Here is a 25,500-nt window from a genome sequence, read left to right on the forward strand (position 1 = left end):
GTCTTCACCCACAAACAAGATCTGTCGGAGCCCATCTTCTGCCAAAGCTAGAAGCACAGAGACACAGAAAGGGATAAGATAGATCTTGTCGAAAACCTTATCTTACTCTGTTAATCGTCCCCACAAGTGTGTGAGGCACAGTTGACCTTGGTGGGATTTAAACAACTGATAATGCAAAGATCCGGAACAATTACTGCAAAACAATCTATCCAACACTAAAAACCGGGAAACCAGCCCCATGAGTCTATTTGATCCGGGAAGGATCTTTATCCTTTTAATCCTACATATATTATCATTATTATGAATAATAATAATAATAATAATAATAATAATAATAATAATTAACAGAAGCAACAAAGTGACTCAAAGGCCGAGAATTTCGTGCATAGGCACGAAACTCTCGTCCCTTCAGTTACTCTGTTACTTCAGCTAAATATTAATATAAAAATATACATACATATACGCATATTTTAAGTTTTATTTTTCCCTTTTGCATCACCAAAGCTTTATATCATCTCTTATGTTTAAAACAAAGCAACACAATTTTGCACTTAGGAGACACAAAGGAATACTCTCCTACAATGTACTTAGTGTGCGTATTGTTGTTATATTGCGGATCAGCCTTGATGAAGGCTATTTATAATCGAAGACATTCCGACCGTGACATATCTTCTGACATGTATAATCTCAGACCATATATTCCAACATGGTTTCATTGATATTTTACTGTTATTTCCAGCAGATCGTACTTTCACGTCGATGATTACTCATTTAGTGCTTTTGTTATCCTTTAACCATATGTTTGCCTTAATCGATCATGTTAATGTCAAAGATGTTCTACTACTGATCATTCCATCTTGAGGAAAATCTTGCTACAATTTCTGGCAAGTGGATCTCATTCCATACCCAAGTCATATACATACCGTAGATGCTAAGTTCGTCATTATGTGTAAATTAAAGACTTCCATAATAGTGTGGCGTTGTCAATGATTATGGTAATGAGCTACTTCGTAAACAATGGTGCCCCACAAAGATACATTGGCTCAAAAGAGCGATCGCTATGGAATATTAAAATTAGCTTTGAGAGAAACATTCATACGACAGAAAAAAACGGAAATACTTACCTCCATCTTGACTTTAGCCTCATCTGCACCTTCGAACGATCTGCATTAGCAAAAAAACAAAAATAGATATTGAAAGCTTTATTAATTAAATAAAATTCAATCACTGAATAATAATCTATTATTATATTACTATTTTTATTTCGTCTACACCATTTTAGGCGATGAATAGAGTTGAGGAAGCGGAGATACTCTGTTATCTCGGGTTAAAATTAATTTTAAAAATGTTGAAGCAAACAAAATATTCTAACGTCTAGACCTAGACAGATTCTGTAGCAAGATATAGTGAAATATAAAATAAATCTACTGAAGAGTGTATCACCCGATAACAAAGGGTTGTTCTAGTGTGAGAATGAAATATGAATAAATAAATAAACATGAAGTAAATGAAGTGAATGAAGAAGAAATAGATTATAAGTTCAAACGAGAAAACTTTGTGAATTAATAAGTCAAGATTAATAAAAAAAAATATATTAATTTAAATCTTAGACTATGAGGAAAAATACAAAATTAAAACAATATTTTCCTATGAAAAAGAAAGTAAAATTACTTCAATTCATAAGATATATATAACATACATTTATTAGTAAAAAGGAGTTAGCTTGCTATAGAAAAATAAAGATAATTTATGAATTACTTAATTTCTACCAACACAACACAAGAATACAAGCAGTAACTATCAAATGATTAAAATTTCTGCTACATTACGTCAATCAATACACTTTCCAAGCATTCTCTAAGCATATTTTATTCTGATGCACTATTTATATATGTAAGTATTTTCCTCTATATGTCTCTCTCTATATGCCAGTATATACGAGTGTATTATCATCACACACATAAATGCAGACACAGATGTACAGACAGACATATGTGAATGTGTATGCATACACACAGGGCAAGATGGATAAATGTATAAAGTTGTGCGAAAAGAGTTTCTCTCTTAGAGACAATGTTCTATTTTGTAAATAGAAAAACATTTACTTGGTTATAGTGTGTACTTTATGCAATTTATTCACAAAGATGTGTGTCTAGCAACCAGATTGCAAAATTGTCCGAAATGCATATTTTTCTGCTTCAGAGTTGTTTGAAATTTATCACGTAATTTTCGTTAATTCTCTATTTCAAACTGTTTGTGAGACTTCATATAAGAAGTGTCATAACTGATTTCCTGAAACACAGGCACACAGTATTCTGAGCTTAGAATTTGTTTACATTAATGAACTTGTTGCTCAAGTTAACATAGATGTGAGGCACTCCATAATATATCTTATGTAATATGCCTGTTCATCAAAGTATAAATTTATATTTACAAAGCATGTCTCAAGAATCCTTGGTTAATAATTATTTTATTGGTTTCTATCGTCTCCACTTACAAACATTTAGTACGACTCTATTTCAAAGAAGAACGTTTTATGTTGGTTTTTCCTTCTGCTAATTATCTACCTTTAAAGATAAATATACAGTAACAACAATTTGTTATGCAACAGATAATTTTACAATCCTAAAGATTGTGAGTGATTAGATGAATACAAGTGTAAACTTGATGAATTCAAGAATTTGAGTAAATCTATCTTAGTGAATGTATTATAAGCATAGAGTCAATATTTATATTGGTAAAGAACGTTAAAATTCTTTGAGCATGTAACATTAGAATCTATATTGATTTTAAACTATTTAAAAGTATAGTATAAATATTACTTTGTGCACCATTGAGTGCTACGGAGCCACTCGCTTTCTTATGTGTTGGACACTAGTTCGGTTTTCAGCCCATCTGTTTCAATTTAATGTGCACCAAAAGTGTTGTGTCGACGCCCCCAGACGACGAAGTAGGCTAGCCCAATACGTAGATATAGAAGGAGAAGTCTAGACGTCGAAGTAGTTGAGTAGAGGTCATCCGAACGTGTGATATAGCAAAAAGACTATATGTTTCGACCGAAGCCGGCATTCTACAGAAAGCTGACATCTGCTTGAATGAATTACTTCCGATACTACATAAAAATAAAGTCTTTGATGGCGACTCTACGACTCATTTGGGTTTTACATAACATTCAAATTGTCACAGAATATGAGACCTAAGTTCAGCGCTACACATTGTCTATAACAAATATTCTTTGGGTCATAACGGTCCAGCTGCAAACTTTAAATAGGTATCATGAATAGATTCGAATCAAAGCTGCAAGTACTGGGAGGAGCATAGGCAAAGAGTATTTCGTTCACTTTTAATGTTAATTTCAAGTTATCTTATTTACTTTAGTAAAACAACACCAGTGTGTTTTCCCATAATATACTTTGAAATTTGAAAGGATAACTAGTATTGTCGTAACGATATCTCAGATATTTTTGCAGTTGGGAAAATAAACCAAATAGTGAAATAAATATTATCTCTTTACCATAGACACATTCTATTTGATTCTTTAGAATATACGTGATATATGATTTTTTTCTGAAATAGAAATCTAATTTTTCAGTCATAACTTGTGTGGTTTACTATAACTGATTTTCTTTTAAAGTCCTAAAACTAAGCATTCGATTTAAACACTAACTACAAAATCACTGCAGATAGTTTTTGTTTTTAGTTTTTTCATTCTACATGTGTATTCATAGGCTACAAAAAAAACAAGAAAAAACACAACACCTGGAAATAAAACCAAACTCAGACTATCTACAACTACATATGCAAATATTTAACACAAAAATAGGAATGAAACAATTTTAATTGAAAGTTGGTGGGCGGAAAAAAGATAAGCAAGGATGAATAGAGAAAAGTCGGACATGTTTTCTCTATGTCTACAAACTACATTTTGTAGTAATCAGTCTAAAAAAAAGTCGAACTTACGATCCGGTTCCCTCATCGCCACCAGTTGATCTGTAAATAAACACAACTATTATATTCAGCAACAGTAACAATAACAAAACAGCGAGAACAAGAGATACATCAGCAACATTAAACAATACTAAAAGCAACATTTAACTCTAATAATATCTGCAAAATAATGCGAAAAACCTACGACAGAGGTACGGTTTTCAGTTCCATAGACTTTCGTGTTTTTTGGGTTTTTTTTCTTTTGTAGAATAGATATTTCATATTCATGAAGTTCATCCAAAAACCATAACGAATAATAATAGTATAAATGAAATAAAATACAAGTAAGCAACTTGTGAAAAATATTTCTTGATGAAGTCGCATTAGTGGTTGTAAAGTAACATCCAAATTCTAGAACGCAGCGTTAATTTCAAATTGTATATTTGGATAATTCCTTATTCAAGATACTAATCTTTTATTACCTTATCTTTTGTTATTAATATTTTTCATCAATTTTTTCTTGTTTTGTTTGAAATTTTGATTTTTCTTTTTGCTTTATTCTGTTGATATTTGAATTTTTTTAACTTCTTTTTGTGCTTTTTGAGGTTTTTCTTTTATTTTCTTGATTTTGTTAACTATCTTTTTCAAAATAACTCGTGACGATGTAAATAAATAAGTAAATAAATAAAATCTGTTTATCTCAAGTACATGACAAAAGAAGAACTATACAAACGACCTAACTATCTTTGTGTCAATTTGTATATATTTTCTGTGGCTTTAAAGCACATTCTTTGCTTATGTTTTTTGGGGGGTTTTTTTGTATTTTCTTTTGTAGCCTTCAACCTCATTACTCTAACTAAGCATGATTCAGTTCCATCTAAAATTCACCCTCGTTATCTCAAAGTTTGCGACAACGTCTATGACATGAATAGAAATGAAAAGAAATAAGTAGGAAAATAAAATGACCAATATAAGTTACATTATACTTTGTCGAGAAAATAATTTTTCTGGTGTGTAAATGAATCTAGACAAGCAAAACAAAGAATATATATACGAAAAAGGAAAATAAGCATAAAGAGAAATCTTAAGTACAGAAAATGAGTGATATAATTAGTCTTGAACAGAATTACTAAGATTGCTAGAAAGAGTCTGTATCTATACATACATACACACATATATATATATATATATATAAACATTTAGACATTTTATAAAATTCTAAAGGAAATGATTAAGAGAGGGTGAAAAGTAAAGACAAAAATAAATTCAACAAAATTAAGATTTTAAGATACATTATTCAGGTTAACATGCAGCATCCATCTAGATAAAAAAGAAATAAAAGTAAAGTAAATAGAAAGTTATATAAAGACTAAAATCTACGACTGAAAGAGAAACGATTTTAAAATAGACAGATTTGCAACAAAGGTAGATAATCATACTTCAAGAACATTTCTTTCTATACTCATGAACTTGAGCCAACTTATATACAAGTTGGTTAATTTTTCTCACTGTACTTCTATAAGGATAATTTAGTACGGTTTGAACGAAATCATCTTAAAGCCAAATCAGTAGAATTTTAGATATATGAAATTCTATAAAAACGTAATACAAAGAAGAAAAAAGGCTAAAAATAGCCGTCTCGTTTGATTTATTGTCGCTTTTATTGATATCCTGTGTATTTATTTTCTCTTAAGTTTCTTATAAAACTTAGTCTATCTACATTGCTTTACATTCTATAATGCCAACAACAATGACAACTGTTTTCTAATTTCCATTCTTAGTTACGATTGATATCACAACTATAGTTGACTGACAGAATCGGTAGAGTACCAGTGTGTCCCCTCAAAATTCTTTGAGGTATTTTAATATTTCCGTTTCCCTTACTTTTCTATATTCTGAGTTCAAATCCCTCTGTGGATGGTTTAGTCTTCCAACCATTTGGATTGGATAAAATGAGCATCAATCGAGTATTCATATTGATTTACTCGAGTGTGGCTGTCTTCGAACTATTAGCCTTGTGCCAGTGTTCTGAAAATATTATTACTATATTATCTCAGTGAACTTCTGCATAAGCAGTTATTTTATTAAAGTACCACGTAAGCGTTGGGCTATTTTGGTTTCTTTGTAATTTCACTAGGACAAGAGTGGAAGAATCAAGAGTGTTTTATGTGCCCACGATATATAGACACTTAAAAAACAATAGTGGAAGACATGATGCATGCTGAAATCAAATCATGTTGGATTGCAACGGATGACTACATATTAGAGTTACTTAAATTATTGGCTCGATTGTAACTATCATAAGTGGAATAAATCACAGGTAGTATTTCCTAAATAAATACAATTTTTCCTCGGCATACTGTTGACTGTTATTCAAACTTGCATGATATTCTACAAAGATATAGGAATTATGAGACATTATAAAATCTTTTTCAAGTATTCAGCTATGATTTTTATGATGAGTGTTTCTCAGCCAATAAAAATATTTTTCTGTTAATTTTCACAGCAGCTCTTGAAGTGCAATTTCCCTTTGATAAAATATTTTTTTTTTCATTAGAAAGTGTGTAAAAGAATAATTTTGCGTTCAAAGAAGAATCAATTTTTTATTGATAATTAAAGCATAAAACAGAAAGTGAAACTATCAACTTGAGAAAAAATAGTGTTTTCATGCATCCTGAGAATGATGAATATAAGAACGAAATGAAAGGTGAATCAGATTTGAAATTAAATGAAAATTGCTTCTTGTGATAATATTACAATGAACAGAGTATTAATAGTGGTAATTACGCTACTAAAATTTGTGATGGTGGCTGTAATCATAAAGTAATAAAAACTTGGTGTTTTTTCCATTTTGCTTCAAAAACAAAAATAAGCCATGAAATTAGGAAAGGTGAAATACTCCTTGTGGTAATGACAGAAGTGCACTTAAAGACCTAATAAAGACATGCTATACGGATTAGCAAAAAGAGAAACTTATATGTGCATCCGTAAAACTAGAAATATGCACATAATACATACATCTATATATACATGACATATCAGACGAGAGAATAAGTGAGGGAGTTTAACAGATAGATAATGCAGATGAAATAAAAAGAGGATATTGATAAATGGTTGGATAGCTATATAGGTATACAAGTAAATGAAGTTAAAGAGAGAGAAAGGAAAACAGACAGACCAATTAAACCAGTGGTTCTTTAACTGCCAGCTATCAAACTCCACCAAAACGTTGCTACGATTAATCCTGCACTTTGTCAGTGAGAAGACAAACTAAAATATTTATCTATATAGCCCTACGTTCTTCGCCATGTTGTTGGATAAATTTAAGCTGTTTGAAACCATTTTCATTCTATTATGCATTGCAATTTCTTCGTCAAGTTTCCAATCTTCACAGTCCCCACAAGAGAGCTTGCATGCCTTGCTATAAGGAACTCTCAATGAGATAATCGGGGGCAACGAGATCCAAAAAGAAATTACATTATATACACTATATAAATAGCTTCAATAAGTTGTATCTCTCGTATATTTACCATTATTTCTTCTCCTGTAGGTATGGTTATTTGATATCTACTCTGGTGATAAGCATCCTACTACTGTCTGTATAATATTAAATAGGCCAATGAGTTGGGATCTCAAGAGATCGATTGACAAACTAGAATTAGCAAGCGAACAAATTTCCACTAAACCCACAGTCTGAAAGGAAGAAGAAATAAGTCAGAACTTGTATGGCTTTGATTAAAGCTGAGTTTGAGCAGAAATAAACAAAAGTTTTACATCAGTAAAATGTAAAAGGATATATTGACTAAAAGGAAGTGGATTACTTAAGAACTGTACAGCGATTTACCTGGCGAGAATCTTTCGTTTAATATAAATAACGATAAGAAGAAGGATGAAAGAAGAAGAAAAAGAAAAATGAAGGCAGAATGATGAACGAAAGAAGGGGTAAATGTGAGATGAAAGAACAACAATATGGTGGTGAAATGAATGTATGAAGGCAAAATTTCTTGTTAAAAAGAGTGATAACTAAATAACTTAATGTAACAATAACAATAAACTTACTCAGTGCTAGGATCTTCGGTTGTATCTCTACAAATTAAGGAATTAACTTTCGTACAAAAATTATCAGGACACCATAAACAATAACAAAAATTCCATTGGGATTACATGTGACATCAACAACAGTAAAAAACAATTTCTTGCTACAACAAATTTATGATAGGAAGCGCAAAGTATGAAACTGTATAGTATTTTTGTATTTCGTAGAATTCATAATTATATGGGCGAGAATTAGGGTTGTGTGGTTAAGATGCATAATGGGTTTTCTTGAAGTAGTTTCTGCTGTAGCATTGGAAAACCTATGATCTGAGCGTACAGTTTAGTGTTGTGTGTATTCATATATCTAGAGAGAGAGAAAGAGAGGAATAGATAGATAGATAGATAGATAGATAGATAGATAGATAGATAGATAGGATAGGATAGCCTTTTATACATATAAATATATCCATATATATATATATATATATATATATATATATATATATATATATGTATTAGAGAGAGAGAGAGAGAGAGAGAGAGAGAGAGAGAGAGAGAGAGAGAGAGTTTGAGTAAAAGTAGTATCACTAGATATCATAAAACAATTTTTAATTTTTTAATTTCTGGTAAACCTGTATATATGGATGTTGTAATGAAGAGGAAATTTATTTTTACTATTGTAATAAAGTGAATAACAAGAAAATTAGGTCAATGATAAAGATTATAAGGACGGTTTCAGAAGCAGAAAATAGTAAAGAAGACAATGTTGACGATAGTGATAGGAGCAAACGATAATGAACCACAAGAGAATAAATAATGTGCGTACGAAAATAAGATTTATGAAAAAAAATAGAGAGAGAGAGGGGGAGAGAGAGACAGATATATAGATATTATTTGATATTAGTGCTAACTTACTCATTGCTGGGAATTTCGGTTGTCTCCCTAAAAATTAAATAATTTAAATTTTGAACACAAATTACAACCACAAAAGCATAACAACAAACACAAAAAAAATCTTATTACAATAACAACAATGACAACAAAAATTTATCCTTTTCAATTGTAGTACAATTTTTCACTGTCATAAGTCTTATATTTATAAACTTTTCGTATGGATAATAATCACCATGGTTTACATCAACTGGGACTCAAAGCTAAATTGAAATTTCAGCCCATCGGAAGCTTCCATCCTAAATTATTTTGCCAACCAGATTCAATGATAATGATGAAGTAGATTTCTAAATTTTTTCACTGCGAGGTCGATATATATCATAAAATTAACATTCCTTTTTGTGTTCGTATACTATGGATAAACATTTGAGTTCTTACTAATTATTGCATTTACTTTGCAACTCTACTGCTCTTCATATATTTCCAATATAGGCACAAAACCTCAATTTTGTCTGGTGGGTGGGATGAATAGTCGAGACTAGTGACCTCAGTTAGTGACTGGTATATTTTACCGCCACCTATTCTGAAGAGATAAACGTCTGAGTTGGCTCCGTTAAGATTTGAACTCAGAATAGAAAAGTTCGGAAGAAATGCTGCAAGGCACAAACCTAAGCCAAATTCCTAACGATTCTACCAATGCACCACCCTGGTTATTCTAATATTAATGTTTTCCGATTTAGGTATAAATACAACAGTCATGAGAAGAGGGAGTTAGTTGATTGCATATATCCAGTAGTTAAAGGGTACTTTGCTGCCCTCGGAAGGGTGAAAGCCAAATTCAACTTTGGTGTAATTTGAACACAGAACTAGAGAAAATACCAGAAGGTATTTTGCATCATCCTTTCTGCCGTTAAATTTTACTTCATTATTGTTAATTATTAATAATGCATAAATTGTGTCTGCCGTAAAGTAAACTGAAATGCATTAACTAAAAACCATCAGCAATGAGTCATTTTTATATACCAACCTGTTGTCTGGGGTCCAAGCAAAAGCAACAATTTTCTGCGATATGAAACAGCTAGAGGACCACTTAAGTGGTTAGAAATAGCAGTTAAATCCTTTCACTGTTTTTGAAAGTAATCGATAAAAGCCCTAGGTGCGCTTGGGCCTGTGTCACTAAAGGGATAGGTATGGTAAAATTACCTCTGAGAGCATGTCTTCATTGTATGTTTTCTCTATCAGAGCTGACTGGAGCTTCATAATGACAATTATGCCCCAGCGCATCAAAACACTGATTTTTTAAAATCATACTTCACGATATGAAAATATGCTTATATTCCTTAAATTTCTTATTCTTTCTCAATTCACTTCAAATAGATTTGCAAGTGAATGTCTAAAAACATTACCACTCGCATATAATCTATAATCTTCTGTAAAACTGACTACCAATTAACCGGTTCGCCTATGAGGGAAACTTCGCTTCTCCAGTATGTCTACCTTGTGGTGACAATTTTATTCTTTGTAGTTTAAATGTGATATGGGTTGTTGTAGATAACAGAATCACGTTCGTCTGCAATACACAACTGATAGCAATGTGGCCGAAAACCATTGTTGGTTCTAATCACAAGAGAAAGCCAGTTGGAATTATGTGTGTGTGTGTGTGTGTGTGTGTGTGTGTTAAATGCAAACAACAATCTGCTACAGATTTTGATCCTTATTGCTAATGGGTCTGGTACGTATTCTGGAGCAGTTATATGGACTGCGATAAAGCAATACAGTTTTAAACGGTTTGGTCTCATAAATAAAGTTAACAGGGATTTGAGCTCATGAATCTAGAGCAAATAGATCAAAAGCTTAACCATCAACCACCTCACCTTCTGAATTTACATAAGACTGATGAACAATTTTGTCAACACCGAAATATAAACACAATCAAATGGATGAAGTTTCAAAACAAACTATACACAATTCATACTCTTACAAATATCACAAATACTACATCATATAACTGTGACATAGGGAAACACCAAAACAATGTGGTTTAGAAATTACACAATATTCAAAATTAAACATGGAAAAAATTACAGAATTTCAATATTTATTAGATTATTTTAATTTTAAAAAGGTAATCTTTTTATTTGTATTAGTAATAATCTTATATCTAACTGAAATATCTTACAACTACTAAACAGACATTTTTAAAACAGTTGAAAAGTGTAGAACAATAGGTATTAAAAACTGAAAGGTAAAAGATGAATTATCATCATGCTTTTTATTTGAATTGACAGAGCTGCTAGAAACAAGTGCGTTGAAATCATAACATTTTTGGCATTTCAGTCTGAAATTCGTAAAAGCTTGAGAAAGAGGTAATTTAAAGAACATTTACAAAAGAAAAGAAATTGCTGAAATTCCATATAAATGCCCGAGCATACCTCACCCTGTTTTCACTTGATATTTATAGATTCAAGAGAAAAACAATAGTAGCAACCTCAGTGTGATCTGAAATTTAACTCAGAGCGTAAACGATGCAACTAGCTAGAAATTGCAAGCACTCCGTATTAAATTCTTCCATTTTCGACCATCCACTGATCAATTTCCCTGTGTGTTTGGGGGGGGGGGTACTTCTTTTTTTACTTTAATTTTTGCTTTTCACGTTCATAATTTGTCTAACATTATTTTCTACTAGATTTTAAATGTTTTACAAACTGCCGACAGCTAGAATGACAGTAATAGTACCAACCATGAGTTGGGATTTTGCCACCGGCAATATATTGTATCCAACAAAGATCACGAATTTCGATCTATTTCTAAGTTATGAAATCCTACGTCTACGTAATATATTAGACGAAGACTGTGCCGAAGTGTGTGTGCGTGTGTGTGTGTGTGTGTGTAACAATGCATTCCAGGAGACTACTTTGATATTCAATGAGGTCTTTTTATACTAAAGACTGCAGGGACATTCCATAGAGATAGGAAATGAGAGGTCGACATAAATAATAAAAAAAAACATTTGAAAATAAATCGTCAGGATCGCCATTTATATAACACGCTTTGAGCAAGCAAATATGAAAACGATTTTTGAAGAAAAGATGCTTCAGTGCTGAAAGTTTCGGGATTAGCATTCCTAGATGTGGAAAAGATAATCAGGTCAAACGAAAGTTTAAAACAAAAGATTTTTTTAATGAAATAGAGGAGAAAAATAAATTAAGACGAAAAGAAGATAGGATTCACAAAAAGAATTAATCCTATTTAATGAGTTGATGTTACAAAGGAAAGGAAAATATCTTAAAGGGAAATATTGTAAAAGCTATTTATGTATCATATTTAACGCATGTACACCATTAACAGGCATCAGGCTGTGGTTTTGTCTGGTAGAAAATCACTTCACAGATATGTTGTGTTAAAAACACAATAAATATTGGGGTGAACCGAACATTTTCAGCAACTCACAGGAACGCCAAACGCTTTACACTCTTCTTGGGAGCTTGTCAATGGCGTGTACTTTCCCATCGCTACGGAATTTGTAGTCAATAAAATTGTAGAGACTTCAACTGAGAGACGAAACCGCGCACACATTTTACGTACTTAGAATTTATATTAAATGATATTCTTCTCTATTTTTCTTAATTAAATTTGTTTTCCATCACAATTCCTGATATAAAAATATTAGCAGAGCCGAATGTTGTTTCAAGTTACGATAAGGTTTCAGTACATTGGGAAGCTGCTACAATAATCTTGGCTATGAAGTTGTTGCTGAGCCACAAATTATATTTGATTGAAAAGACTTGTGATGAAAACTGAAGTTCCCAACGTAACCATCCCGTCGTTTTTCTTTATCAGAGACTGCGTTATCCAATATATATCCTTTATTAAACAAATGAGAATGTAATCTGAAGAATATTAGGTTATTATTTCTAATAAGTAGAGCGGCCAAATAGAAGTTTACTAGACGGTTAATGCTTGTGCAATTGAGGTCAAATACGTGATGAGAGTGAATCGAGGATCACTAAATGGAAAATGGTTGTAGAATTGGAAAGGAACTTAAAAGAATGGTCTGGTGTGATGGTGGGGGAATATAAAACAAAAATAGTGAAAAGCAGGATAACACAGCGTTTCAGGAAAAAAAACCGATAGACTAAAATAAATGCAATAAGTTTCGAAAAATCTTACACCGGAGCAGGAGGTTCCACAACAGTCTCTCTGTATTAAAATCAAAACACATATTTAAAATTTTACATAAATGTATAAATACACACACACACACACACACACTCTCTCTCTCTCTCGTTGTTTGCTTCTCTTGGGCTTTATTGCAGAATTCAACAGGCTGATAGCAACCTTCGTGATTAACCGTAATTCAAGAAATTATTTAGCAGAGTATGTTCTAGAATTTTCTTTCAAATGCAAAGCGACTACAAGCAACTCTTGTTTATTTCTGCAGTAATAGACTAAAAGCAAATAATTCATTTTGCTGTAATAGTGATGTTGATTCAGCCCATCATTGGATCTACAGCATTGTTATAACCTTTTACTTTATGAGCTGAGATTTATCTCAGTCCCAAGTCGGTCCTGATAGAAAATTGCATTCCAAACGTAGCTTTTTTATATCAAGGAACATATCATCTCATATATCCTTTATTTAAGAAGTTAGGAATTAATTTAAAGGATATTAAATTGCTTTTTTTAACAGGTCGAGTGACAAAGTAAAGTCTGGTGGTTAATGTTTGTGCAAAGAAAACTTGGCAACAGTTGTCTTGAGAATTTAACCCAGCTGAAGCCAATTATGTGACAGAAGGGAACTATGGGGTCACCAAGTGAGGAAAATGGTTGTGGAGTTGGAAAGGAATTTAAATGAGTGATCTGATGAGGGTGGGAAATTAAAAGCAAGAATAGTGAAAAGCAGGAGAAGATAAGGTGTTTCAGGAAAAAAAGAGTAGATTAAAAAATAGTGCAGTTAAGTTTCAAAAAATCTTACATCGGAGTATGTTCCTCGACAGTTTCTCTGTATTAAAATCAAAACAAATACTTAAAATGTTGTACAAATATACATATATATATATACGTACATATACATAAGTGCTCATCGTGCATTTAGAAATGCAGACACACACACATATATACAAATATACACAAAAACATACAGATGTAATATATACCACATTGAAAATACTACCACTGTTGTCTAATAACAAGACTCACCTCTATAAATACTGATTTTAATCATTTCAAATGTACTCTGAAATAATTTTTACCGTTATTAATAATTTTCTTAAATCTAATTACTTATAACAATATATTACAGGGGCTTGTACCATCAATCCTAAAATAGTTTTTAAAAAACACTTGGAATAAGTCAAACAACTTAGTCTAACAACATCAAACAAGCAATACATGAATTTATTACAAAATTATTGAAGTCTTAAAACTAACAAATTTTTATCTATTTAGTTAGATTTTTTACTTGCTATCTTCAATTTAAACCAATATAGTAACAGAAGAAACAAAAATAAACGTGAACAAAATGTACATCATTGAGTGAACAGTAATTCATTTATTCCTTGGAACAGTTCTGTTCCCTCAATAACTTAAAAGCTACAAAAGAATTTTTGAAAAGCACACGTGTGAGTGGGTGAGTCTATGTGAAGCTATGTATATGCTCCCGTTTTGGAGGCATCAGCTTTTACGCCTAGGTAATTTACAGATGCTTAACTACAATAAAATCTTACAATACAAATAAAGCGAAAAGTTAAACAGTATAATGGAGTAATAATTCATATAAACTGAAAAACAATGATAATAGGAAGGAGAAGGAGGAGGAGGATCACCATCATGCTATTTACGGGAACTGGCAAAGTTGCTTAAAAGAATTACATTTAAATCATAAATTTTTGACACATCAGTCTGGTAGAATATTTTCCTGTTTGATGGAAATAATATTCAAGATATTCCAACAAGATTTTAATTGTTTTTGTTCTCTGTTAATGTATCTTTATTTCGCCTCCTTAAAGGAATAAATAAAATTAATATTTTTTGATAATTTAAAAAATATTCGACTTCAGTTGTTATTTATCATAAAAGTGGAAACCCAAAGGTGACTGCGCAGAATTTGAACACAGAACGTAAAGGAGTACAACTGATTTAATTTTGTCAGACTTTTTACCGCTTCTGACTTCTCACAGTGCAATAGTCCATTTCTCTCTGAAACACTAAACTATTCCAATATTTTGTTTTAGATTAATTTTAATTTCTACTTCCTGCATTCATAATTTTTCTAACGCTATTTTCTATAAGTTGTTATTCATATATATTAGAACAGCATTAATTTAATATGATAGAATTAAGGAACAGAGAGCCAAAACATATGTAGTTACTACCATGTAACCAGTGTCATCATAAAGTCTAGCAACCAGTGTCTACCGTGTAACCAGTGTCATCACAAGTCCAGCAAAAGCTGTGGGTCTAAATTTATCTCCAATTTAATTGCTGTGTTGGTGTCTATCTTTAAGTTACTGTTGTGAAGTTATACAAGTTCAGTCCTGTTTCAGGAGACAGAACCATCAGCGCGCCTATATTTACTTTAATGACAAGGTGCGATAAACAGATCTATAGTTTGTGCTTACTGGTGATAGATCAGCCCTACTGTCTTATATACAGTCTTTCTTATGTGTGTCTTTATAAACTGTTGCATTGCACGAGATTACTCTGACATTGAGTTATATCCCTTTACGCCAAAGTGATTTATTGAGCCAATCGACAGAACCATACGCATACTGAAGTCGATATATTTTATTTATAAAACAGTTAGAGGTGATGCTCCATGAAGGTGATTTCCGGTGAGTAAAAGAATATGTATAAATAAAACATTCTTTCAGCATGCAAATATGGTAAAGGTTTTAAGGAAAATATGTTTCAGTGCTGAAAGTTTCAGAAGAAGCATTCCTAGATATGAAAATAAATAAATAAACGTGGTAAAAGATAATTTCAACATAAAAATGAAAATAAGGAAAAGATAGATATAAAATAAGACGAAAGGAAAAGTAGATTAACAACATACATCAATTTAAGAGATACTAATAACTGAGCTCCATATATGTCTAAGAATTTGCGACTACCTTTGCAGTGAAGCTGTAAATACGTCAACTAAGAAACGAAACTTCACACACGTTTTATGTACCTCGCATTTATATTAGGCTTATATTTATTTTTTAATTATAATCACTGACTTGAATGCTTTGTTGGCTGTATGAAGCTGATTTCATTTTTAAATTAGATTTCTAAAGCTTTGGATCAAAGTTGTTAGTGAAGTGTTTTACAGAATGTTACTTAAAATCTTCAAATATGTGCAATCATCAAATCTGCATCTAGACTTCCTGTCATCACGAAAGTTTTGCATTGCAAACTTCAGTCGCAGTTGACATTTCGTATTCTTGTGATTGTCTATTTGACAAGATAACTTGGTAGAAACTACCATTCAATCCAAGAAAAGTTTGGAAAAATACATTCACATGTATTATAACACAACATTCCCATATTTCCAGCTGGACAACTTATTACTCGTCATTGTGATCCCTGAAATAAATTATTGGTTCTGTATTCTAATATTCTTCCTCTAAATGCAAAAGAGTTTTTAAGCAATCATATTTGTTCCAGCAACAACAGAATGTGTGCTTTCCCATTCCACCATCCAGCTGGAGCATGAGTACATTAGCTGAGTGCAGATGCCTCAACTAACAATTGTATTTCAGTACATTTACAAAACTGCTACAGTATTCTAGACTAAGATATTGTTACTGAGCCACAAAAGAGACTCCGTTGAAACGATTTATGACCGACAGCGACGTTCTAAATGTAACCATCTTGTCTTAATCAGAGACTATGTTATCCAATATATATCCTTTATTAAACGAATTAGAGTGTAATTTGAAGAATATTAGTTTATTATTTCTAACACATCGAGTGACCAAGTAGAAGTTTACAACTTAGTTAATGTTTGTGCGAAGAAAAACTGGCCACAATTGTCTTGAAGTTATTCCTACTATGGCCAAATACGTGATGAGAGTAAATCGAGGGTCACCAAATGGGAAAGTGGTTGTAGAATCGGAAACAGTGGTCTGGTGTGATGGTGGGAGGGGAATGTAAAACAAAAATAGTGAAAAGCAGGATGAAACAAAGCGTTTCAGGAAAAAAACTGATAGACTCAAATAAGTGAAGTTTCGAAAAATCTTACATCGGAGCAGCAGGTTCCTCCACAGTTTCTCTGTATTGAAATTAAAACATATATTTTAAATTTTACGCAAATGCATAAATGTATGCACACAGACGTTCAGTGCATTCACCATATATATATATATATATATATATATATATATATATATATATATATATATATATACACATAAACACATAAACACACACACACACACACACGTATATATGCAAACATACGTATATACAAAGATTTTGCAGAAGCTCAAAATGTTTGTATCAGAAAGTATGGAAAATATTGATACTGTCTAATAACTAAAAACTTTTTCACTAAAATATTGATATTAATCATTTCACGTCTACTCTGAAATAATGCTTAATGTTATTAATATCCTCCATAAACTTGATAACTTAAAACGGTATATTACTGGTACTGGCAATTATTTCTTTGAAAAGAGAAACACACTTCGAATGAAACGAACTGCAAGTAAACTTAGTCTAACAATCTCAAACAAAAACGTACATGAATTTAATAACAACTGAAGTATAAAAGCAAGCATTTTCTTATCTGTTTGTTAGGGTTTCTGGTTTTATATAATCACAGAAAAGATTCACACAAATGTGAACAAAACTAAAACAAAATATATAACAGAGTGAATAGTAGTTAATTTCTTGGAAAATGTTAGGTTTCCTTAATAAGTTAAAAAGGAGAAAGATTAAGAAAGCAGATGTTACTGAAAGAGATATATTTGATCTGAAAAAGGTAGAACAAGTTTACTTCGACTAACAGACTCACTATGTTTCAACTAAACAAAAACAAAACAAATGTTCAAAGGAAAATATTGATGCTGTTAACTTACATCTGGCTAGTCTCTTCGGTTGATTGCCTGAATAGCAAAAACAAAATATTCTTAGCAATAATCCAAATTGCTCAACACCATGGTTAATGATATTACATCCATATATCAAAAGCAAACAAAAAAAAAATTATAAATATATATAAAATTTTATTTCTCGTCTTGTTTTCTTTTTTTATGATAAAGAAAAAGAATTAATTTCTTTCGGTCATGCGCAAAAGCAGTTAAGAGCTAAGAACACTTAGAAATTTCACACATTTTTGTTATAGTTGCTAAATTTGAAATAAAAACTTTTAACGACACCAAGAGTGGTGAGTAATACAGCAGACGGGAACGCTAATTGCAAACTCGTTTGATTCAAACTTATTAGATTTGAAACAATCGTCTTTACCTTATAAAATTCACTTTCATGAAATATCTTAATCCGATAGGAAAAGCTATGCGGATCTATTTTTTGAGACAGCAGAATTTGTACGTATTCACATCATTGACAATATCAATACTTTAGTCCATCAGAAGGAAATTCTTTGTAATATTTGTTTTGCCTAAGATGTACAAACAATACTTTGTCACTACTGCCGTTTAAAATTGAATGAACATATACTTGCGGCTTTCTGAAAAACCTACAACAAATATCGCTACTGTCCAAAAAATTCTTGATAAAAAATTTTATAAAATAGAATAAGCATTGATCCGGAATTTTTCCAGAATCTTATCAGGCATTCGACTATCGTCTTAATCTGAGAGACGGATTTGTTTTAACTTCTTATTTACGATGAAAATTAAATATGTTCTAGGATTGCAAAAGCAAACCAAATTAAGATATAGGAGACATCTATCATGGAAATTGATGCTTCCAGTTTGTTCACTTTAGTATGTAATCAAAAGTTTGGATACTCATTTCTGTTTTCTTTGGCGAAAACAAATGTTTGGTTGCTTAATGTTTTAAAGTTTAAATAAAAATATGTCCATTTTGTCAAACGTATTTTGTAAATACTTTACGATAAAAGAATTCTTGTATTGATATTTTTTGGATGGAAATATCGGTATACAGTTTAATTTCATTGTTTATTTGCATTATGTTCTCTTTTCACTGGAGCTGAGATTGACAGTTCACCTTCTTGACTAAAAAGATACTTATCAGATGTTTATGTTAACATAAGGCTCTCACATAATGTCCGCTTGAAAAAGCATCTAGAATTCAATAGTCGGCATATAGATCGAGTTTTAATCTCAGTTGTTATTGATCTAGCCGTTACTACCCCATTTTATTTCCAGGTAGTAAATATATATATATATATATATATATATATATATATAAACTTAATCAATGTGTCCTTTCTTTTTCAAGATGGTAATGTGGATTTGGCTGTCATTACAGGAAGAAGAAACGAAACTATTTCATCGTATTTCAGTGTTAAAGAATCTAATCACTGTGATTATAAATGCAAGGACAAACTAATTGAACAAATAAAATATTACACGATCGGCTCAAATATCAATCCACAGATAATATTTTTTTCAGATACAGCAAAGGAAGTTTGCAAAACAGCTTCAATTAAATACGAGTTTCAATGTAACATTGATGAAGGAACATGAATAAAGTAAATTCCTCAACCCTTTGATTTCAATATATGCCGCTATGGTTTAACCCCACTTCAGTCCTGACCACTCTACCTTTTTTCTCAGATATAGTGTATTTAAGACTATATTTTAAGCTGCCAGGAAGAGTCACAAAAAAATTTCTTGCCATTTTTAGCCAATCGCGTGACTACAGAGAAGTTATTTGTGTTGCTGCAGAGGTGTCGTTACTATGCGTTTAATTGTTTAAAAAAGCATTGGTTTACAACAAGCAAGGTACAGCAAACTAAATTTGAAGTTAATAAAGAAAAGCTGCTGCCGAGTAAATGTTGCTGGAATAGGGAAGTCAAAATATTAAGATTTGATAAATTGATTATTACCAACTGAATACCTTTAATTTTGAAATATTTTGTAGCGATCGGGAATAGATTTACTTAGTGTCAAAAGAATTTTAAAATACCATAATGCCTTTACGTATACCGTTTCCATATCTCAGTACTTCGTATCTTGCTCTGCACATTGAGCGTAACCAGATTTTAACTGGTCGATCTCAACTTCTACGATCAATTTTATGTTATTAATGATTATTGCTGAAAGAATTACCGATGGATATATGCAAATATCCATTTTTTCTTTACTGTTTTTTAGGGTTTTTTTCTTCTTTTTGTTGTGGGTGTTATATTTAAAACCTAAAGATACTGCAACATCGATATGTTACAACAAACCAAAAATGTGCCTCTTTACTCTTCTCTAGCAGTAAAAGAGCAAATTGTTTCATTTGCATTGCAAAAGTATGAAAGATATTCCTGTTTACTCAGACAAGAAGCAGTTTAATCCTTTAAAGAGATAAAATCACTTTCAGATTCAAATTGGCTGTGCTTGAATAAAACTATGTCACAAAAGAAGCCGATCGAAAACTTCATACGCTCGGCCTAAACGTGATCAGTTAATTTTTCTTCTTAAAGATTCGAGGCACTTGAAATATATTGTCCAGATATTAAAGAAACTGTTTGATTATTTAAGAATGATCTGGTTGGAGACACAAGCTATTAGATATAGAAATGAAATTATTTTAAAATAGGCATCAGTCATTTTGTGGGCTTCTAATGATATTAACGTAATTATATTTCGCTAAAATAATTCTCGCTTGGATTCTAATGATTCATTTATGCATTTTAAAGTAGAATTACCAGACTAAACCTCTTAAAACACCCGTTAGTATCTTCCTAATACCAGTAACAGAATAACTTTACCAACTCAGAGAAAATGTATGACTAGTCAAATACCGTAAATCTCAAAACATTCATCAGAATTTTGTGAGGAGAGTAAAAACACTTCATTAATTTTATGAGATGTGGAAACAACGTTGTTAGGAAAGAAAAATGGAAGTTGATTTCTGTTCATTTAATTGCAAGCAGGTAGAATGCAATTAATAATTCACCGTGGTAAATAGATAAATCGATGGGTAGATAAATATAAGCATGGGGATGGGAAAAAATGCAGTCATAGCAAGTAAACGAAACCTCATATTTTGAGAAATTACAAAAGCTCTCACTTACATGAAGCCAGATGCTGGAGACTCCCTATGAAAATGGCAGAATAATGCAAATTGACGTTTGATTTAATAGCAACTAAGAAAGCGGATTAAATTGCAATTTTTGTCGTTGTTATTGTTAAAAGAAGCTAATGTTATATAGTGTGTTGGAATTGTTAGCAGCATTGACTTCTTACTTTAATTATATCTGCAAAATTATTTTTCATAAAAACTAAATCAATAAGCTTATTATCGAAGACATCATTATTATCATTATTATTATAAATAAATTTTACAAGCAGCCAAATTGCGTAAAAGCAACTACACTCAAGCAATTTAATTACTAATGTCTCGACTAGCATCTATAAATTCATATTATAACAATAGACTAGAAAATTTAAATGGATGCAATTCAGGTCTTACAAGTGAATAAATATATAAGTAAATAACATGCACTGTCTTATTGGTTAGGAAAAACTAGATGACTACACAGAAGGTGATGTTTACTATATATAATGTTTTAATTGAACAATATGGCAAACTTAACCTGAAAAGGAAACCTTATTTAACAAAAAAATGGTAGAAACGAATCTAAGTTAAAACTTGTAGACTAAGTTTGAAAACAAACCAAAACACAGTCTAAAAATAAGAGTTTGTAGTTGGAAGAAACATCAAGATTCTGAAAGAAGGAAAGTAGAAAAACAGAAAAAAAGATTTCTATTAAAAGAAGAAACAGGAGAGATATATTATTCTTCAAGTTCATAAAGAAAGGAGGTAATTAATAAAAAGGAATGGATGAAATTAAGTCTTGTGAGTGTTAGTTGAGAGCTCAGGAGTCTATTAGCAATTCTTAAATAGTATATATATATATATATCTTAAGAGCTAACTTATAATTTAGAGATAGCAGAATTGTGCCGAGACACAATGTCAGATATGAGGTGTTGCTCCGTTAGGTCATAATCCTTGATTTTTGATCCGTTGCAGATAAATTCTGGCCACAATACTTAATTCCACATGACGTCAGTTCATGGCTTCTGGGAATAGGTAATCTGCATAAGATTGAAGTCTTATTTAGAAAGATATGTTTATCCTATTCGCTTGATTCAGAAACAACCGTTGAGCAAAAGAACTGTGGACAACTCTCTGGAAGTCAAACTCATCAAGTCCAGAAAATAAGTAGCATCAATTATTTGTCGACATGCTGAGTAAGTCAAAAGTCTTGGGGTTAGCTACCTTTTTATTTTTCATTTTTCTAAGTTAGACCTTTGACAAAAGAAAGTTACGTGGCATTTTGCTTAATTATTATCGTCTCTAAGTTATATGAAATGCATTACAACAAACTTCATTTACTTGTATGAGTTTTCTTCTCATTAGATCAGCCTAATAAAAATGTATTTATTTCCCAGTATACCGCTTCAGTAATTATAATTTAGTTGAATTAATTGTGTCACTCTCACTTCACGGTTTTACTCTTTTACTCAAAGATTGTTTCTGCAAGCTATAAACTTAATTATTTAATTTTCTAAATAGAGTATTTTATAAAAAAAAAAAAGACTCTTAAAAAAATTCAATCAAACTTCCTCTAAAGAAAGTGCAGTCTTTTCCACGAAAGGACATTATGATCCAGAGCTTAATTTCTACATCTTAAGTTTTGCAATTACTAGATTAATATGTCGACCCTTGGTATAGATTTGGGTCTTTTATCCCCACTGGTATCCGTTTGGCCTAGTCGTTAAATGAAGTCCTGGGAAGTATTTATTTTCCAGTAGTGATTTCACTGTAAATCTGACAAACGTTTTAAACTACAATACGATATTTTTCGATTTTAGCGTAATGATTCGATTCTATTATTGAAAACAAAAATATAGATTTACATTTTATTTCTTTTATGTAATATGTCTAACGATCAAAATTATTTCTCTTTCGTAGCAGAATGATTTCTTTTTCTTTTGTTTTTGCTGTATCTAATTGTATTGTTTATTCTGTTGTGCTTCTTTACGTTTTTTTTTTTGGTTTGCTGTTTTTTTTTTTTTGTTTGTTTTTTTCAGATTTCTATTAAATCTTGATTAATTTCTTTTCAACTACATTATCGTCTGCAATTATTTTTTTTAATATAATTTATTTCCTGAAAATTCTTTGTATGTCGATCTTAATATCTGAATTATGGTGGCTCACATACTGCAATCTTATTAAATAATTAATCGTATTAAGTGAATCCAAAAATAATAATTTTTGTGCTTAGTTATCACAGAAGATAAATTAATATTTCAAAATTATTCTTCCACTACATTCTTTCTCTATATCGATTGTTGTCGGTGTCACACATATACCATAACTAAAAGAATTGCATAGACGCGTGTAAGGTGAGAGGAAGAAATCGAACAATGAAAGTCTTTAAGATGGATTTTGGTCAAAACTGACTAAGACTAGAATAAGAAAACCATTCGTTAATTAAGCTACCATCCAAGTCAACGTGCATTTTGAAAGTGGTGAAAAAGGAGAGGATATCAAAGATTTCATCTATATTTCTATTACTATACTTACTCAGTCTGTTCCTCACTGTGAAAAAGAACAAGAAATTAAGAAAAAATGATTTTATTTAATTGCTGGATATATCAAAGAAAATACAAGAATTTAAACAAAAAATACACATTCAAAACGAAAAGGCAGTGCGAAAATATCTTTTAAAGACTTGGACTTAATCCTAATTCGTATTTATGTGATCTAAAAAAGCAAAGGAAAAAAAATTTTAAACACAAATAATACATTCGTATATTTAGAAATATTGATTATATCCATTTGGTCTTTAGACATTTTGCTTTTAATTTTGGAATGAGAAACAAAATCGTCCGTCTAATATCTCTGATACACTTTTCATTGTTCCTTGAAAAGTGGCAAACTCAACTCCTTCGAGATATCCGCACTGATCTGGATTCTTACAATGAAACCGCATTAAAGCAATTTATCCATGGTTCCTACTTATTAAACCAACTCATAAGACGTACACTATAGAATTGGTAACAAATGTTTCCGTCTATACTTCAAGTTAAAAATGTCGAGATGTTTTTAGATTGGATAATCAAATTAACACACCGATTTGCATCAGTGCAATAATAGATTAGAAAATCACTTTTTTTTTATTCTTTCTTCTACGATGAAGGAAAATTTCCATTTAAATGTGAGACATCGTAACAAGTTATGTCAATGAAAATAATACGATGGTTTAGTGTCAACACCAGATGACGTTCGAGATTTTCAACAGATTAAAAACGTGTTAGACTTGTTGTTCCAGCTGCTCGCTATATTTATCCGAATATTATTTCATTAACAATATGAATCTTAGCATTTTATTAGTAGAAATGTGTACCCTTTGTAACTCTCTGTTTGTCTCACACCCCTACATATATATGTGTGTGAGTGTACACTAAACATAATTTCCTTTTCTTTGGTTTTCTTTTTGTGGCTTCATAATTTGAAATGCAGCGTATAAGCATAACTTTTTAATAAATATACAATTTAGACTGCTTAGCCTATACTGAAAAAGCAAAAACAAAGAAATTGGTTACATTCAGATTTTATCGCACAGTTGAAAGACAAACTAATAAAAAGGAGAGTATTCTTTTCACTGATGAAGCTTTAACGAGGCTAGAAACTAGCCAGATATTTTACCGCAAAGTACACAACTATTTTATATAGCATGGTTACTCCAAACACTAGAATGTACAGAGAGACAAAATACGCTTTCAAAAAGTGAGTAGTATAATAATTGGGGAAACTTAAAGTTACAGGCATCTAAAAAGAATTCTGTTAGAATACAAAAATACAAATATGATGGTGAAAGAACAGATTCTTCAAACATATAATAGATCGTTTGCTTCATATTCTTACACAATTATATCTTAGTGCGAATGTTCGTTTAATATTTATTCATTCGTTTTATTTTTTATTCGTTATTATCATTATTTTAGTTCATTAATTTGCTTTACTACAGAAGAAAATGTTGTCTACTCACGTATGGTCTTCCTCGTCCATGGCTGGTTTCTTTTACGCTATCAACAACTGAAAGAGAAAAAAACACGGTGAAAAATCAATGAGCTAATCGATCACACGGTGACTCACAAAAGAACATGTATATATGTATTCATAAAAATATAACTTTTATGTATCGACACACACACATATATATATATATTCTTAGACATAGATCTATATGAATAGTTTTTTTTTTACACACACACATAGATATATATATACACACAAATTGTGTGTGTGTGGTCATAATTTTTATATTCATACGGAAATACATATGCATATATAAGTGAAGAAGTATGTTTGCATACACACACACACACACACACACACACACACACACACACACACATATATATATATATATATATATATATATATATATACATTAATGTTCGTGTATATACATATATTCGTTTCGTGCGTGTATGTTATATAAG

At 31.1% G+C, this 25,500-nt stretch overlaps 1 protein-coding gene across 44 annotated transcripts in view; it reads right to left on the reverse strand.

Annotated features, from left to right (window-relative positions):
- Positions 1–25,500, reverse strand: part of LOC106869507 (troponin T, skeletal muscle) — a 92,086-nt gene that overhangs the window by 14,767 nt on the left and 51,819 nt on the right. For 2 of the 44 annotated variants that reach the window (XM_052969646.1, XM_052969648.1), the window contains 10 exons: positions 25,044–25,090; positions 23,576–23,590; positions 21,056–21,079; positions 17,919–17,945; positions 17,081–17,110; positions 13,829–13,855; positions 13,024–13,053; positions 8,878–8,904; positions 3,961–3,990; positions 1,125–1,164 (listed from right to left, as the gene is read on the reverse strand). In XM_052969646.1, coding sequence (XP_052825606.1) covers positions 1,125–1,164; positions 3,961–3,990; positions 8,878–8,904; positions 13,024–13,053; positions 13,829–13,855; positions 17,081–17,110; positions 17,919–17,945; positions 21,056–21,079; positions 23,576–23,590; positions 25,044–25,063 — 270 coding nt within the window. In that variant the 5' untranslated portion in view covers positions 25,064–25,090. The remainder of the gene's footprint in view (positions 1–1,124; positions 1,165–3,960; positions 3,991–8,877; positions 8,905–13,023; positions 13,054–13,828; positions 13,856–17,080; positions 17,111–17,918; positions 17,946–21,055; positions 21,080–23,575; positions 23,591–25,043; positions 25,091–25,500) is intronic. The other 42 variants (XM_052969649.1, XM_052969650.1, XM_052969651.1 and 39 more) reach the window with 34 other exon arrangements.

Source organism: Octopus bimaculoides, chromosome 7, assembly GCF_001194135.2.
Source record: "Octopus bimaculoides isolate UCB-OBI-ISO-001 chromosome 7, ASM119413v2, whole genome shotgun sequence".
NCBI classification, from domain to species: Eukaryota; Metazoa; Mollusca; class Cephalopoda; order Octopoda; family Octopodidae; genus Octopus; species Octopus bimaculoides.